This window comes from Panthera pardus, unplaced genomic scaffold (assembly GCF_024362965.1).
Source record: "Panthera pardus isolate Hobbes unplaced genomic scaffold, ASM2436296v1 HiC_scaffold_12, whole genome shotgun sequence".
NCBI classification, from domain to species: Eukaryota; Metazoa; Chordata; class Mammalia; order Carnivora; family Felidae; genus Panthera; species Panthera pardus.
Genome location: NW_026526677.1, coordinates 54082586 through 54099971, shown reverse-complemented (window position 1 = coordinate 54099971; position 17386 = coordinate 54082586). Strand labels below are relative to the sequence as shown.

General features: G+C 37.8%; 2 protein-coding genes across 2 annotated transcripts; both read right to left on the bottom strand.

Moving 5' to 3' along the window:
* Nucleotides 1–4059: 4059 nt before the first annotated feature.
* LOC109266991 (olfactory receptor 52A1-like) lies at nucleotides 4060–5010 on the bottom strand. Its single transcript, XM_019449509.2, has one exon. The coding sequence runs from the start codon at nucleotides 5008–5010 to the stop codon at nucleotides 4060–4062; it is 951 nt and encodes a 316-aa protein (XP_019305054.2).
* A 6403-nt stretch (nucleotides 5011–11413) lies between these two features.
* On the bottom strand, nucleotides 11414–12370 carry LOC109266990 (olfactory receptor 52A5). The gene has a single exon (XM_019449508.2). The coding sequence runs from the start codon at nucleotides 12368–12370 to the stop codon at nucleotides 11414–11416; it is 957 nt and encodes a 318-aa protein (XP_019305053.1).
* Nucleotides 12371–17386: the final 5016 nt, after the last annotated feature.

The following is a 17386-nucleotide window of genomic DNA, read 5'->3' as shown; positions in this document are numbered from 1 at the left end:
TATTATGATCAATTAAATAAAATGTAGTGGATGGCACTTTTGCAAGTGTGAAATCCAAAGGAATCTACAGATCCATTATCCAAGGTCAGAAAGGGTGAAATCCTTCTTGGTTAATGTTTATTACAGGGAAATGCCACATAAAATGTATTATTTGTAAGAAATGTGTATTGAATGTGTTTGATATATATTAAAATGTGTCTTTAAATTGAAACACACACACAGATTACGTGTTAATGGTTATTGAAAATGTGATCAGAGCTCAAAGCAACTTGATGCTTGTGTTTCTCCTAAAGAGAAATGGTTCAGAACTCAGTGACTTTACAGAACATAACTGCAGCAAATAATAAAAATAGACCGTATATATATTTATACTGTAATTCTATGTTTATTAATATATACACCAAAATTGCTTACACAGCTATGAAAATACATACATGCATGCAAAGGTTCATTACATCATTAATATGCTTCAAAAATATTCATTTAGAGAGAAATATTAATTGAATTGTAGTACTTCTATAACATTCAACGTCATTGGCATTTTAAAAATAGAAAAGTCCAAAAGTTGTGATTTTAAAAGTTATCCGTGTTATTCATAAGTAGCTGAAAAACTATGCAGAAAAATATTCTTGATATAATCTAATTTTTATTTAAAATAATTCTACATATATTCTAGTATTAAAAAGCTTGAATATCATACTTACTAACTAACTCTAATGAGAGAGTAGGGAGAAAGGACGAAAAAACATTTTAAATTGTTTGAGTTTTATACAATTAATGGTATTGTTTCAATTTAAAACATGTATGTTTATCCAAGGAGAGAACTATAGGGATTTTTCATGGGGTATGGCATAATTTTAACTTGTCCACTGAATTTTCATACACGTAGGCATCACAAACAATTTTGTTTATATTAAAAGCCATACATAAATTTTGTGATTGGCAAAGTTTTCTAAGCATACCAAAAAAGGTATTAAAAAGGGAAAAATAAGGTAAGTAAAACATATTTTGTGTAAAATAAAATCTAAATTATAATTCAGCTCAAGAAGAGCAAAAAGGAGAACCTAAAGGCAACATTTCACTCGATGAACAAGTAAATAAGGTACGTAAAAAGAAATTAAAATGCATCAGAGACATCCTGAAGAAATAGAATTTCAGAGAGGAGTCTTTCAGAGGACAGAGAGAGCTCTTTCTGAAGCCACATCTGCCAAGAGCCATCTGCTATGTCTGGTCAAAAAGGACGATTCTCCTGGCATACAGCCAGTTTTGAGGGTCAGAAAACAGATTTTTGGAATTCTGGCAGAGCCTAAAAGAAAAAAGTAGAAAACCAAAGGATCTCTCTCCAGGTGACAATGGAGGAACAGAGACCTGAGACTGGCAATGTGTTAGGTTTCAGACAAGATATTTGCTAAACTCTGAAACTGCATGGGACTGGAAGGCCAAAAGAGTGGGCAAGGAACATTTGAACAAGACAGAGTTGTTTTCGGTACTCTTGTCTTCCTTGGCGCACAAAGATTACAGTGCAAGGTGTGGATTGCACCCTAGCTCACAGTTGAAAGCCTGAACAGGCCAAGCCTTAGGTGCAAAAGTGAAACCAGCTAATACAGTGGTACAACCAGCTTCCACTCAGTCCAAATTTTGATTAGGTCAAGGTAAAGATCCTATATGGGGCTTACCACAGAGCAAGATTGCATTATCCCTGGAGGAAAATATCACTTTACCTGGCTTTCATGATTTTTATATATAATGTCAAACACCCAGTGAGAAACTGGTAGACATGGCAAGAGACAACAACATGAGTTCAAAAACAAGGAGAAAAGCAGTAGAAACGGACCCCTCCACAGCTGTATTTATTGTAAATAGCAGTCAAGGATTTTTAAGGTAACAATGCTTAATATGTGCAAGGAAATAGAAGAACCAATGATAAATAATTTATTAATCCTTAAAAATGAAGAGTTGAAGAATTTTACCAGAAAATTAGAATATACCAGAAATTTAAATTAAAATAAAGAGAGAGAGAGAGAGAGAGAGAGAGAGAGAGAGAGAGAGAATGAATCAGATGCACATTAGAAAATGCTAAAGCACAGGAGTTAAACCTGATAATTCAGGAAAGCTGAATCAGAGAGCAGAAGACAGGATTACTGAGCTAAATGAGAGGTTAGTAGAAAATAACAAACATGAGACTTTAGTGCCTTATTAGGGAAAGGAAGTGTTTCACAGTGATAAAAAGGTCAATCAACAAGGAAGATCTCTTTAAAATCTTCATGCATCAATAAATGGAAGTGCCTACCTACCCATAGCTTAAAAGTACACAAATCAAAGACATCAGCAGCTGTAACAAGGGAAACAGACTAATCCCCATTCATAATGGAACATTTTAACACTCTTCTATCAAAAACTGAAAACACAAGCAAATAAATCTAAGGATAGAATCACATAAAATTAATAAACTTGATCACACACACACACATATAAATACAGAAAAATGGATAGATATAGATCCATAAATATGGGAATAGATATAGGTACAAGTAACACTTCGATCAACAGGTACAGGTGAACAAAAAGTGACAGATTGGGTCATACATAAAGTTTTAATTTGTATTTTTACATTAATTTTAGTGTTATATTAACAACTGTTTGAAAACAGTGGCTCAGTATTTCAGCTCAAGCGCAAGAATGATGCAGATTCTCACAAGGAAAATGAAGATAAGCATGATAACCAGAATAATCTCTACTGAGTACCTACCAGTTCCCAAACCCCATGTGAAGGGACTTACATAAACGTATCCATTAAATTACAGTGACAATCATGTCTCTAGTTCCCAATAAAATGTATGTTATTCTTCCTTATCTATAGTTTAGGCAGCTGAATGTGTGATAGTAAATTGTATTCCAATGCCTGTAGTTAGGAACTGGCAAAATAAGAGTTTCGAACAAGGTCATTTTGACTCCAGAGCTCAGGCACATAACCAACTTCTTCAGCAATTGTTTCCCTACCAAATTGAAATCTGCTTTTTGTATAAGATATTCTTGACAAATATTTGACTACCTGCCCTCATTTATGATGGACTTGCAAAATGCAGTTTCTCTATGAAATACTATTAGTATATGAGCATCTTAATGCAGAACAAAATGTACTTTGCTTTATAAAAAGAAAAACATACTGGGAAAACAAATATCGTGAGAATCCTAGCCTCCAGACTTTCTGTCCAGGTTTTTTAGACCAAAGGGTTACTGTTGATTGAATCGGGAAAATAATTGAAAAGAGGTTTAGAATAATGTTGTCTCTAATCTAAATCTAAAACTTGTCTTCACGTTACTGAAAAAATAAATCACCAAATGCCAGAGCATTTCTCACGTTGCTTTTATGCAAGTGAGAAATTAAATGAACACTTAAAAACAATAAATATAAGCCATGGTGTAAGCATGGCCTTAGTCCTAGATTTGTTGGAGCAAACATATTTGATGTCATGAGAAGCACCAAGTTGATTATAGCATGAATTACTTGATGAAGATAGGCTTTGTGAAGAAGGAGATATTTATAGATACTTATTTCAAACAAAGTTCAGGTTATATATAAGGAAGAGATATTCAAGGGATAAATTTTTACTGGACAAAGTAAACACTAAAGAAGATTTTAGAATAGTTGGAGAAAGAATGTAGTGGGACTTGTATATTATATAAAAGAATCTGATCTTGGAGCTCTAAGTACAAAAGAATCAGTGTGTTCCACTACAACCTGCAGAAGGATCTTTGATTTGTCTATTCCACACAGACCAGCTTCAGGTGGTAAGGAAAATCCGCATTCTGACTTTTCTTATAGCCAAGCATTTAGTTTTCCAGTATCTCATCTGATCTTCTATTTGCCTCAATATCTTCTAATTGCCTTGTAACTCCAAGTCAATATCCTATGGGATTTTTAACACAATAGTTTATATGTTTATTAATTTGTTCATAAAACATGATGATACTCCAAACTATTGACTGGACTTTCAGATCATATGGGCCCATTAGGTGAGCCATTAAATCCATAGGAGGAAATATTTCCATCAAACGTCATGCCTGGTCTTTGGAACACAACATCTTTACTGCCTTATCTCGAATGTGTTTGGTCTTCACCCCATATACAAAGGGATTGAGGAAAGGTGGAACCAGTAGGTAAAGGTTAGACAAGATGATATGTACATATGATGGAATAGAAGATCCAGATCTGTGAGTGAAAAAGGAAAAAAAGGCAAGGAGATAGAATTGGAAGAAGATACATATGTGGGGAATACATGTATTAAAGGCCTTAAGACGTGCCTCTTTCTGGGACAGGTGAAAGACAGTGATAAATATTTGTACATAGGAGAGGGTGATTAAAAGGAAGTCCAGGCCACCAACAACAAAAGCTCCAAGGAGACCGTAGAATTTACTGATGGAAACGTCTTCAGTGGCAAGCTTCACAAGGGCCATGTGTTCACAGTAAGTGTGGGATATTAACTTGGTTCGGTAAAGTTTCAGACGACACTTTATGAGCAAGAGGCATGGGATTACCAAAAAGGCAGGCCGCAAGGTCACCCCAATTCCAATATGCATGACCAGTTGTCGAGTGAATATGATAGCATGCCTCAGTGGATAACAGATTGCTACATAGCGGTCCAGAGCCATAGCCAAAAGGACTCCCGATTCAATACCTTGAAATGTGTGGATAAGCCACATCTGAAAGAGGCAAGCATCAAAATAGATCTCTGGCAAGTGGAACCAAAAAATTCCAAGCATCTTGGGGACAATGCTGGTGCTAAGTACAATGTCTGTGGCCCCCAACATGGCCAGAAAGAAATACATAGGTTCATGGAGACTGGGTTCAGATTTGATGATGATCAAAAGCAGAGAATTTCCCACCAAAGCAATGATGTACATAACACAGAATGGAATCCCAATCCAACACTGAATAGTTTCCAGACCAGGGATCCCAATGAAAGTCAGCACAGGGGGTATGAACATGGTGCCATTTGCAATAGGCATGGTTATTCAGAGGTCTCCTTAGCAAAGGGGAAAAGTTTGCCAAACTATGATGCTGTGTTCTCTGATATGTCTTATTCTCATCCAGTCACAGAATTACTGAATGACAAAAATAGAAACAACTACATCAGCTTATTTATCATTTTTAAATGAATGAGAAAATTTCGAAGGAAAGGTTCACTCAGCAACATCATCCACCCATGCGCAGTGATATCCACAATGTGAAAACTGAGTATTTGCACACCATGCTTATGATGGGGTCAACGTGATCAGGCTGCTTAGTGGTGTTCTCCTTCCTCCCCCACTCCATCTTCGATTCCTTCTAACCTTGTCACGGAAATTAGAAAAAAAAAATTGAAACGATAACTTGAGACAGAGAAACATCAAAATCCATGTGCCTTGAGCCTGACTTTTCTCTTGTTTTCTCTCTCCTCTCATTCCTTCATTCAGTTTAGACTAGCAAAGCTGGGTATTTCTGCAGAACATACCAGCACTTCTTTGATTGCAGGTCCCTTTCTAAGGTTGTGACTCCATTAATAAAATGACCTCTCCTCACCTTAAGCTTCCTTCTCACTGAAGAATTTGTCAATATGACATTGCTGTGGAACTCAGGCTCCATCCAGACAGACATTGGCAGCTGCATAACTTTCAGTGGCAATTCTGATTCAGGACACAAGTGTTAAATATGAACACTATAGTTAGATAAGCACCCACAGCTCTTCACACTCTTTCTTCCACATATTAGAGAGGAAGGACAGTTTCACTATATAAATAAAATTAAAAGGGTTAACAATTACCTGCTGTAAAAGAGAAACCTTGGCTGTCTCACCATGAGAGCAATGTGCAAGATGCTGAGGTGATGTGAGGTAAGGTTGAGCAAACAAGTTTGGGAGCCCAGGTGTCCATATGGAGGCAATGTTGGCAGACACAATCCTTGTATATAAATTGGGGCTGCTTACCATTGAAGGGAAGAGAAAGTTCTAATATTTTACCTTCCACAGAAGCTGACACAAGACAAATATGAGGGAGTGGGGCTCTTTGAGAATTATCCCAGAGATTCCAAGGGAAATGATTGACAAACACATAGGTACATTCAGGTGGCAGTGCCTTGAGAGGCAGCAGAGACAGAAAGAGAAGCCTCCAAAACAGAATTCTCATTGCGGTAGAAAGACTGTTGCTGGGAACACTTCACACTTCCCAGTGACTGTATACCAACAACGACCCATAGTTCAGTTGAATGGCTGACAGGATTATGCACGGATGAATTTTATTGTTTTAAAGTGTGAGCAGAAAGGTGGCTTCAGCAATTAGTTCCTCAATCTAAATCAGGCAACTAATTGCCTGACTTAGACAATGACTTGCACGAGTTGTCGCCTCCACACATAATCTGAGTTCTTCCCTGGTCCCCAACAACCCTAATTTCTCCTCAGAAATTTTAAACTTGGAATGGTTGAGAGATTATTCTACCACATCACCCTCCAAAACCAGGGGGGTCCTGGCAGCTGACGATATGTGTGCTGAGGCCTTTTCATGCCCGTCTATCTACTGTGCAACACTCACTTTCAGAAAGACCTCCTCATATGGGAGAAACTCATTCCCTATGATCACTCTCCCCCTATTATATCTTCAGATGTAACAGCACAACATTCAAGTAACTCATGACCTGCTCTCCTTCTAGTAAAACATCTGTTGGTCTAGCCTTCTTGTCTGGTAGCATGCTGCTAACTTCCTCCACTTCCCAATCTCCTCGACCAGATTCTCATTTTTATCATGACTGTTCTTGTATTGTGGTTCCTAAAACTTCAAAGTCATTCTCTATCAAAAACATATTTGCACTCTCTACTTTCATGGTTTGTAGTGTTGCAAGTGGAGTCTAGATTCATTGACTGTACTTGTACTCATACTTCAAGACGTGTAATTTCCTCCCCAGTTAAGCTCGTACTCATTCCTAACTACCCACTTACTTAGTATCCAGAAGCAGCAGTGGGAAGTGACTGGAGCAAGAGAAGTTGCTCTTTGCTGGTCCCAGCAGTGGAATATTTCTGTTTTCTACCATAATTTTCCCTGATGACCAAACTTCATAAGCTTCTTGCAAATACTAAGATATTTTTTACTCCCTATGGTAAAGGAGGAGGAGAACAGCTGCCATTTCTCAAGACTAACTTCTTAGTCAAGTCCCAGGAGACAGATCTATTTAGTGCAGCCAGGAGAGGGCAATGTTGAAGTATCTTCTTTTGGTCAAACAAACAGTGCACTTGTGTTTCAAACTACCAGAGATTGGGATTCCTTGTGCTCACCTGGATGGCAGAGAAATGGAACACAAAATGGGGACTGCTTAGCAAAGGACTCCACTTCTTGCCTGAGCGGAGTGGCCAGCTTTACCCATGGTTTTTGAGGAAAGGAAATTGGAAACAAAAGAAAGCATAGCCTCCTCTTATTTATTTCACTTATTTACTCTTGGCCATCCCATGGAGACTCAAAGGATTTCCAGACTCAGTTCAGTGATCCCAGGGAGGATAGTGTTTGGAATTTGTAGGGAGGAAGTTTGGAAGCTGTAAGGAGCTTATTGTATAGTAAACTCTCTTGTTCATCTGTCTGATTCCTGGGCTGTGCCATTTTTGTGTTCATCTCTAACTGAAAGCAATCCCTTCTTGCTGTCATTTCAAGCCTTTTGGAGTAAGTCCCTCATTCCTTGCATCATAGGTCAGGCATATGTCAGTGTGACATATATCTCAACCCATGCGCAGGTACATGTGGTCGCCTGTTACCCTGGCATCTGCATCTAATTATCTGGAACCCTCAGTTAAAGGGAATCTCAAACTTTGGAGTGAAGCAGCTCCTCAGTGACTGCATGCAGCACCACTTTGGGGTCACATCTTCTTTATACTAACTTCAGAAGGTGATATATTCCCAAACGTGCAACATGGGACAAGTGTGGTCTGGGAACAGGACTAAAAGGCATCCAAAATACCAAACAGATCCATGTGAGGACTGGGAGCATACCTGAAATCAGTTGGACCAGGCTATCGTGCTTCACATGGAAGTTCTCTCAATAAATGGACTGGGGTTCGTTCAACAAAGAGGACAGGAGGGATGGCATCGTGCTCTGAAAAACCATCTCTAGGGATAGCAAAAGGAGATTTAGATACCACTAAAATATAGGGCTCTCATGTCCTGAGAGGATCAAATACCTATCGTTATTACCTTTGCTTGGAGTCTGAACCATGTGCTAACTGGTGCAGCCATTCCTTCTGCCACCTGAGAGAAATGAAATGCCAGAGGCAAAATGTACATGACATAATCCTGGCAGGTCATTTGAGCAGCATGTGGTGAGAAAGAGCCAACTTTGGGAAGGAAACAGCTTTGCCCCTTCTTAGCCAGGACCCAAATTCGGCCTATTTGTGCTTCTGGGCACTTATTTTAACTCTTCTGAGCCTCATTTCGATCATCCGCAAAATAAGAAAAAAATCCACAGCTCTTAAGTGACTTCGGGTGTGAACTATGGAACTTGGCACCACCCTTGCCCTGCCAGGCACACACCACCTGATGCTCCAAGGAGCTGAGCTGGTCTCCCCTCAGCCTTTCTCTCCTTCCCTCCCCAGCTGAATTTTGAGCTGGTCGGCAGTCAGCTGTTTTCCTCTAAATCAAAATATGCACATGTTATGTTTGTTGTTATAATGATATGTGTCAATTAAATATTAGATAAACAACAAAAAGGAAAATCAGTCAATATAACTCCCCATGTAAACAAAATAAAGAAGTCATGATATAATTTCAATAGCTGCAGAGAAAGCACATTAAAATAGTGAATATGCATGCAAAATAAAACCCTCCTCAAAATAGGAATAATAGAGAACTCATTAAACTAATTAAATGTATCCATGAAATACCTATAGTTCATACTGTATTGAAGACTGTTAAACTAAAATTTCTCCATTAGATTGAGACACATGCCAGGGTGCCGTCAATAGCTTTATTCAGCATTGTACACAAAGTCCTAATCATAACGATATTATCATCGTATTCTATTAGTTTTTATTTCTTTTTCAGAAATATCGCATAGTTATCCTCATTCTTTATCCTTTTTGTATATAATCTCTCAAAAATTCATATATTTGTCATTTTATCCTCTTTGAGGGATAACGTCCTCATCAATTATTCCACAATAATTCCACAATAATGCCATAATAGGATGCAATTTCCTGAAATACCTAATGCTCTAATACAGAATTAAAATGAGTTACTTAAGTGTTTATTATGACATTAAGCATCTCTTTTTGCATGTCTGATGTGAACAAGTGTGTTTTTTTCCTTCTGTCATGGTATTTGCCATTTCTTGTTTTATATATTTCATGTTTACATAAATTTTATTAAACATTAAGAATATTATGACTCACACTTACTTATTTGATTCAACATGAATTTCCAAGAATATTCTCTACCTTTGCCTGTTGAACGCTAATGTCCCATCCAGTTTTTGTAATTGTATGCTTTTTGAGTTATTTCTTCATTTGACTTTGTATAAGTCTGTAATTGGAGATTGAGAAGTTCTCTCTGTCTACTCTTTTCTTTTGTTTTCTTTTCTTTTCTTGTCTGTTTTTTTTTTTTTTTTTTTTTTTTTTTTTTTTTTTTTTTTGAGAGAGAGAGAGAGCGTACAAGCAGGGGGAAGCACAGAGGGAGAGGGAGAGATGGAATCTTAAGCAGGCTCCATGCTGGCATGGAGTCTGACGTGGGCTCAATCTCATGATCCTAAGATCATGACCTGAGCTGAAATTGAGAGTTGAATGCTTAACCAATGGAGTCACCTAAGCACCCCCCCCAACTCATTTCTTTTTAATAATCATCTTACTGGTTCTGTCTTGAAGATGGAATGAAGAAAATTAAACCAGATACGTGTTGACAAAGCATCCTGAAAGAGGTTGAAAGTGTGTAGACACAGGAGCACCAAAGGGTAAAGATATGAAGTCACTGTTTTGGGAGTCAGTTTCTCATATGCCAGTTTTGTGTTTGGCTCATACTTTATTTCAGCATTACATAATGATCCATTCAAGTTTATCTTATTAGTTTATCTTATTAATATCAGAATAAACTCACTTCCGTGCAGATATTCTGTACAATGATTTTGCATATTACATTAAGCCTCTAGATTGGGTCCTTTTGAACCATTGATCCACATACAGAAAATGTTTAAATTGTTCATTATTCAATCTACCGAGGTTCTAAGAAGTCTCAGGCATTGATTGCCCTATGTATTGTTGATACAGGAATAAAGAAGATACAGGTCTTCTACTCAAGATACTTGCAGTAGGCAATTACTACATGCAGTCGTTGAATAATTTTTCAATTTGGGTGAAACTCTAATTGGGTAAAATTGTTAAGATGTGTGCCTCTTGAAGAATTGATTCTATGTAGGTATTGATCACAGTTTCATTTCTGAAAATAGGGTACTAGTGAATTAAAGAAGACAGACCAAAAAGGGTTATGCACTGTATGAGTCAACTTTTTAAACTTCTTGGGAATACAAACTACTCCATAGTGACAAAAAATACAGCAGTAGTTCCTAGGGGTCTGTCAGGAGTGTGAGGAGCGTCAGGAGGGATTGGTCACTGGGGAGCATAAAGAAACTTTTGGAAATGATGGTTAAGTTCATTTTCTTAATTGTAGTGATGGATTCATACATGTGTATATGCCAAAATTTACCAAGTTTTATACTTTATGTATGTGAAAGTTTATTGTATGTGGATTACACTTCAATAGACTGTTTTTAAAAACAAACAAACAAAAACACAGTAGTGAATGTGCTTAACTTTTCTATAAATCTTTTCAGTGTATTTTTTTCCTATACAAATTCATCACTGTTTGTATTCTATGTCCATATGGTTTTGGAGTTGCTCATATTATTGTCACTCTTTTACAGTAATTCTTTATTTACCAGTATTGCAGAGAGTGTAGACAAACATAGGGGGTGATTCCAAATTTGTCAAGATATGGATGCAAAAAAATATTACAAAATGATATATATCTAGAACTATAATTATGGGTTGGGTTACCAGTTTTAGAATACTGATATGAGACACGGTCTTGGAAGTTACCTGGAATTGTGCTATTTTCTGAAATTTTGTTTTTATGTAGATCTAAGTGTTGCCAGAAGGGAAGGTCTAGGAGTAAACAATAGGAAAAAAAACCCACAGGAATAAGAGAAAAAATTTGAAATCTCATCATAAGATAAGTTGGTTCTAACATGAATTGCAAATCATTTTTATTAAGTATAATATGGTTGCCGAACACCTCATATTTTGGAGCATTTAAATACTTTTTTGAACATAGATATTTCTAGAAGATATAAATGTTTACTATACTGATGTTGCTACTTTGAATCAAACTAAAATATCTGTAGAAAGAGCAGCTAATGATCCAGATGTTTTTTGGAGAAAAACATTTTCAGGACATGGTCACGAATTTGTTTGGTTTTCACACCATAGACAATGGGGTTGAGAAAAGGTGGGACTAACAGGTAAAGGTTTGATAGGAGGATATGAACATATGGTGGTATGTGAGAACCAAACCGATGTGTGAAGAAAGAGAAGAAAGCAAGGAGGTAGAACTGGAGGAAGACACAGATGTGGGCAATGCACGTATTAAAGGCCTTGAATCGTGCCTCCTTCTGGGGCAATTGAAACACAGTGAGAAAGATTTGAACGTAAGACAAGGTGATGAAGATTATGTCAAAACCTAAGATACTGAAGGCAACGAATAGACCATATATCTTGTTGATCCTGACATCTTCAATAGCTAGCTTCACAACGGCCATATGCTCACAGTAAGAGTGAGAGATGACCGTAGTTCGGTAGAGTTTCAGACGACATTTGATGAGCATAATGGATGGTCCTATAAGAATGGCAGCCCGGAGTGTCACCCCAATTCCAATGTGAGTTAAGAGTTGCTGGGAGAAGATGGTGGTGTGTCTCAAGGGGTCACAGATGGCCACATAGCGATCTAGGGCCATTGCCAGTAGGATGCCTGATTCGATTGCCTGGAACGAATGGATAAGCCACATTTGTAGCAGGCAGGCTGCAAAGGAAATCTCTGGCAAATGAAACCAGAAGATGCCTAACATTTTGGGAAGAATACAGGTGCTAAGTGCAATGTCTGTGGCTCCCAGCATGGCCAAAAATATGTACATGGGCTTATGGAGGCTGCGTTCATATCTGATGATACCCAAGATTAGGGAATTCCCGATCACAGCGATGACATACATGACACAGAATGGAATCCCAATCCAACACTGCACTGGCTGTAGTCCAGGAATCCCAATGAGTGTTAGTACAGAGGGCATAAAGACTGAGCCATTGAGGAGGAGCATGATGATTTGGTCAGCAGAATCAAGTAGTGGCTTTGCTGTTTCATCTTCTATCCCCTGTCAAGACGACATGAATTAAAAATGAGAAGAAATTACGTTTTTTTTAGCAAAGTATATTTAGTTAGATAAAGTTAATACCAGAGTATCCATTCTCCTTCACTATTCAAATATAGTTGATATTTAATATTTTCTAAGCTTAAGGTACACAACATGTTGACTTCATACACTCACATATTGTAATATCATTGTAGTGGTAGCTAATGCTCTCTTATGTCACATGATTATATTTTCTTTTTGGGAATATTAAGGACCAATCTCTTAACAAGTTTGATGTTTTGAATACAATATTTTTGTTTATGATCACTACCTTGTGCATGAGATCTTCAGAAGGTATTTACTTACTAAGAAATATCTCCTCCATTTTGCTAATTTGCAGCCCCTTGTACTCACAATTGTATCCGTTTTTATGAGTTGAGTTTTTTCAAGATTCCACTTATAAGTGATATACAGTATGGGTCTCTCTCTAGAAGATCTCACATGGCATAATGTACTCAAAGTCCATCACTCTTGTCACAAATGGCAAGATTTGCTTCTCTCATTGTTAAGTAAACTAATCATTAGAGAAACGCAACTAGAAACCACTGAGATATCACCTCACTCCTGTTAGAATGGCTGTCATGAATAAGACAGGAGGTAACAAATGTTGCAGGTGGATGTGGAGAAAAGGGAGACATTGTAAATAGTTGGTAGGAATGTAAATTTGTCAGCCACTATGGAAAGCGATATGGAAGTACATCAAAAATTTTAAAAAGGTCTACATATAATCCAGCAATTCCACCTGTGGATATATATTCAAAGGAGAGGAAAACAAAATATCAAAGAGAAATAACTGATCCCATGTTTATTGCAGCATTATTCACAATAGCCAATATATGGAAACAACTTTAGTCCCCATCAACCTATGAATGGATACCGAAGATGTGGCATAGATGTGCAATAACATTTTATCCATCTTTTTGTTTCACTTTAACTACTCCTTTCAAATTTTCTCTTTTCACAAAACTAGATACCTGGGCAATTCTCTATATTGCAGGATGCTTAGCAGCAACTGCGACCCCAAACCAGTAGGTGCCAGTTGTTCTCTCTTATAATGAAAATCAACACTGTCCTCTGCATTGCCAAATAACTTCCATGTGGGAAGATGGACACATCACATGTGGTTGCTAGCCACTGTTCTAGAGTTTTACTTTGGAGAAAAATAGTCTTTAATTAAATAACCATGTTTTGTAGGCTTAATCAAAATGGGCAGAATAAATCTGAATATCAAGAAGAATTATTCCTCCACTAGTATTAGCCAAATAAAAGAGATGGAAAGTCATTCGGGGCCCCTGGGTGGCTCTGTCGGTTAAGCATCCGACTTCCACTCAGGTCATGATCTCACAGTTTGTGAGTTCGAGCCCGGTGTTTGGCTCTGTGCTGACAGCTCAGAGCCTGGCTCCCGCTTTGAATTTGTGACTCTCTATCTCTCTCTCTGTTCCTCCCCTGATCATGCACTCTCTCTGTCTCTCAAAAATAAATAAACATTAAAAAATAATTTTTAAAAGAGATGGAAGGGCATTTCAAGAGGAAATACTTTGGACAAAATGAAAGTAGCATGAAACATACAGTGGGATTGCAATTCAGTAAGTGATTTTCACATATGAATTTTTTAATAAGCAGAGATGATGGTTGTTAAGGCTAAGGAAAGGGGAAGAATAATCAATGTAAAGTTACAGGTTTAAATGAAATAACTTAAGCCTTAGGTAGAATAACTGGTCTTTTGCCTTTAAAACTCTGCTCTGCCGGCAGATGGATGAATGTCTTAAAAGGATGAGAGCTGGCATAGGGAGACGAAGTTAGAAGGACACGTGTGATAGTCCGGATGGGACATGATGAAGTGGCCTGGCCACATCGGAGGAGTCACAAGGGAACAATATCTGTGCTGCTCGCTGACTTGATGGAGGCGAATGGTGGGAGGACAGGCTAAGATGTTCTTGGGTTGAGAGTAACAGCACGGGGTGACAAGGACAAGCTGGAAACAGCTGTGTGTGCACACATATGTGCAAGTTTAGAAGATGGAGGAGACATATCATAAGCCCTTGAGACTCAGGGGCCAGGAAAACAATCACGGGTCTCATTTACAGCATGAATCGTCAGCCATTAATGTTACTGACAACTCCAATTCTGACTCGGGCTGACTCGCGGAACCTAAAAGAATCAAAGGATTTAGGTCTAAACCACACACCCTACAGTCTCAGGAAAGCTTTCCCCCTGCAAAGTCACTGACATCCACCCTTTGTTCTCTGCCTCAAGCCCCCAGGGATGGACTCTCTTTGTTTCGGAGATAGCTTGTCCATCGCAAGACAGCTGCAAATGTCAGATTTGGCTTCTTTCTAGTGATTCCCAGACTGCTTCCCTCTTCAGTTCTCATAAAAGTCCTCAACCCACCTTCTAAAGATACACATCAGCCGTGGAACACGGTGGTTATGGCATGGATCTAAAGTCAGTCAGACAGTTTAAATCCTTAGGACACTCTTTAGCTTTGCATGTTCTTCAGGCAGTTGTAAAACTTATAATTGTCTCAATTCTTTCTTGCTGAGAGAAGGTGAATGGATGAAACACTGCAGAGTGACTGTGAGGATTAAGTGATGTGATTCATTTAAATTTTTCAGGAAGAAACATACAATATGTTATTCTGTCTAAATGCAGTGATTTCTTTCATATAAGTGACTCTCTTTCCCATGAATAACTTCAGATGTTTGATGAACATTTAACCAAATGAGGTTTACCCTGAATTCCTTAAGGGCATAATTTCTACTGAATCTTTTCCAGACCAAATATGTATAATTTTCTTACCTTTTAACCAATTAGATTTTTATATAGATCCTTCTCTACTGTCCTCCTATCTGTCAGGCTCACTTTAAAATTTGTCATCCACTGTGTGATAATATAACTGACACAAAAATATTCTAAATAGAAGCATGAGACAAAATCTTCTTCATGTTTAAACAGTCAAATACTGTAAGGGTCTATTGTTTTTTAATTACCGTAACATCTTATTGGATCATAGCATTACGTGTTCTCTTTGAAACCAATGCTCCATTTTCCCACACTTAAGCCCACACATAAGCCCCAAGACTTACCAGGAATCATTTGTGATAATATACGTAGAAGCCACAGAGTGAAAATCTTTTGGTATTTCAGATCATGAGGATGGCTCTTTTGTACTATAAGAGCCACCTGGGGAATTCTCTTTCACCAATGGCTAGTGAGATTTAAATTAACCTGGGACAAACATGAAAAGGAGGGGCAATATGGTTCAAAACCTGGAAGAACTTGTCTAAAAGCAGATCTGCATGTAATAAAAACTCACAAATTGTGGTGTCCTTGGGGACTGGGAACCAAAATGACTTCCTTTTAAAACTTATAACAGAAAACAGTGCCCCAAGACAACACAAACAATCAACGACACTTATTTACCAAATAGTGAGCCAGTGAAGGGGAATAAAAACATCTGAAGGTATTCAGGCTGATCAGTAAAGACATACTGACAGGGGAAGAAATGGAATATATCTATGTAATATAGAAATTGCCCCAGTCATGTTCATACGTCCCGGTCATATGATACATGTGCATTTTTACATGATAACGTGCATTTTCAAAAATTTTAGTGCCAGTCACAATATCTGGATCAGCTTCCCAGCTGTGAACGATCATTCACGCCTGATATTTACTTAGCTGAAAAAAGGGTTTGAACCTCAAAAGAGATTTTAATCTTTGGTATCATGAAGAAGAAAGGAAAAGACTCCCGTTCTTTGTGTGATACAAGAAAAAGTCTAACAAGACTGCATTACACGCATCTGCCTGAGAGACCTGATGGCCTTACTTGGAGTCACACTGTGTTGGTCCTGTGATATTGGGTCTGGGCCTATTCAATAGAACGGTTCTTGTTGCATTGGAAAGACTCTGACTCCCCTCTTGTCATTAAACTGCCATAAAATTACATTCATCGTAGAAAAAAAATCGGTGGTGTAGAATTGGCTGCGTTGTGTGCCGGGTGAGCTCACGGTGGCTTAGGAGAGCATGTAGTGTTCGTCTCTTCCAGTTCTGCCCCCAGTGATATCACGTTGCCCAATTGTAATCAGCCATCCCCAGAACAGTCACACCAGAAAAAAAAAGGAGCAAAGTGCATCAGAGTATCAATCACCCAGCAGGATAACAACACATGAGCTCAATTAAAATAAAATGCTTTTGGAGAGAATATGAAATAGGCTGAGGTGAGATCGGTAGGTTCTGAAATTTGTACACTACTCTTTGTATAGAGAATAATATTATGAACATATGGAATAACTCACAAGATACTTTTGGGAAATGCAAAATATATTTGAACTTCACAGAACCGTAATGCTATTGAATGACAGAGACAAAATTACTCTTGGATACTGTTTAATTAAAACCCTTTAGAGCTAAAGGGTGACAAGATGTTTGAGAAACCATGTGGCTCCTTATTTGGTGACAGATGTAGTCCCTTAGAATCCCTAAGAATTTTATTTAACAGAGAAAATTACCTCTGAGAAATATAATAGGGAATATAGAATGCAAGTTTTGAGAAATGGCTCTTTATTCTGCATGTGTTCTAGAGAAACCCAGAAACAAAAGTGTAATTTTTAAATACAACAGTGTTACAAATGGAGTTGAATACCATTCACTGCAATGCGTGATAAAAGTCATCAGTTGTGAAAGTATAAGTTTAAATGAATTATGAGAAATACAAAACAGAAGGGCCTGGCCATGCCTGTACTATTTGTGAAACTGTCTGAATTAAAATGGGGATGCTTACGACACAGAGAGGAGAAGGTTCATGGAAAAGTTTATGTGGCCAGAGTATTGACTGCCAGTTTCAAAAGTAGACTTCAGTATATCCACACAGTGACATTTCATTCAGACATAAAAAGAAATGAAATTCTAGGTAATTATATT

Excerpts from the sequence above, each read along its gene's own strand:
- LOC109266991 (XM_019449509.2), bottom strand. The coding sequence starts at position 5,010 with ATGCCTATTGCAAATGGCACCATGTTCATACCCCCTGTGCTGACTTTC.
- LOC109266990 (XM_019449508.2), bottom strand. The coding sequence starts at position 12,370 with ATGCTCCTCCTCAATGGCTCAGTCTTTATGCCCTCTGTACTAACACTC.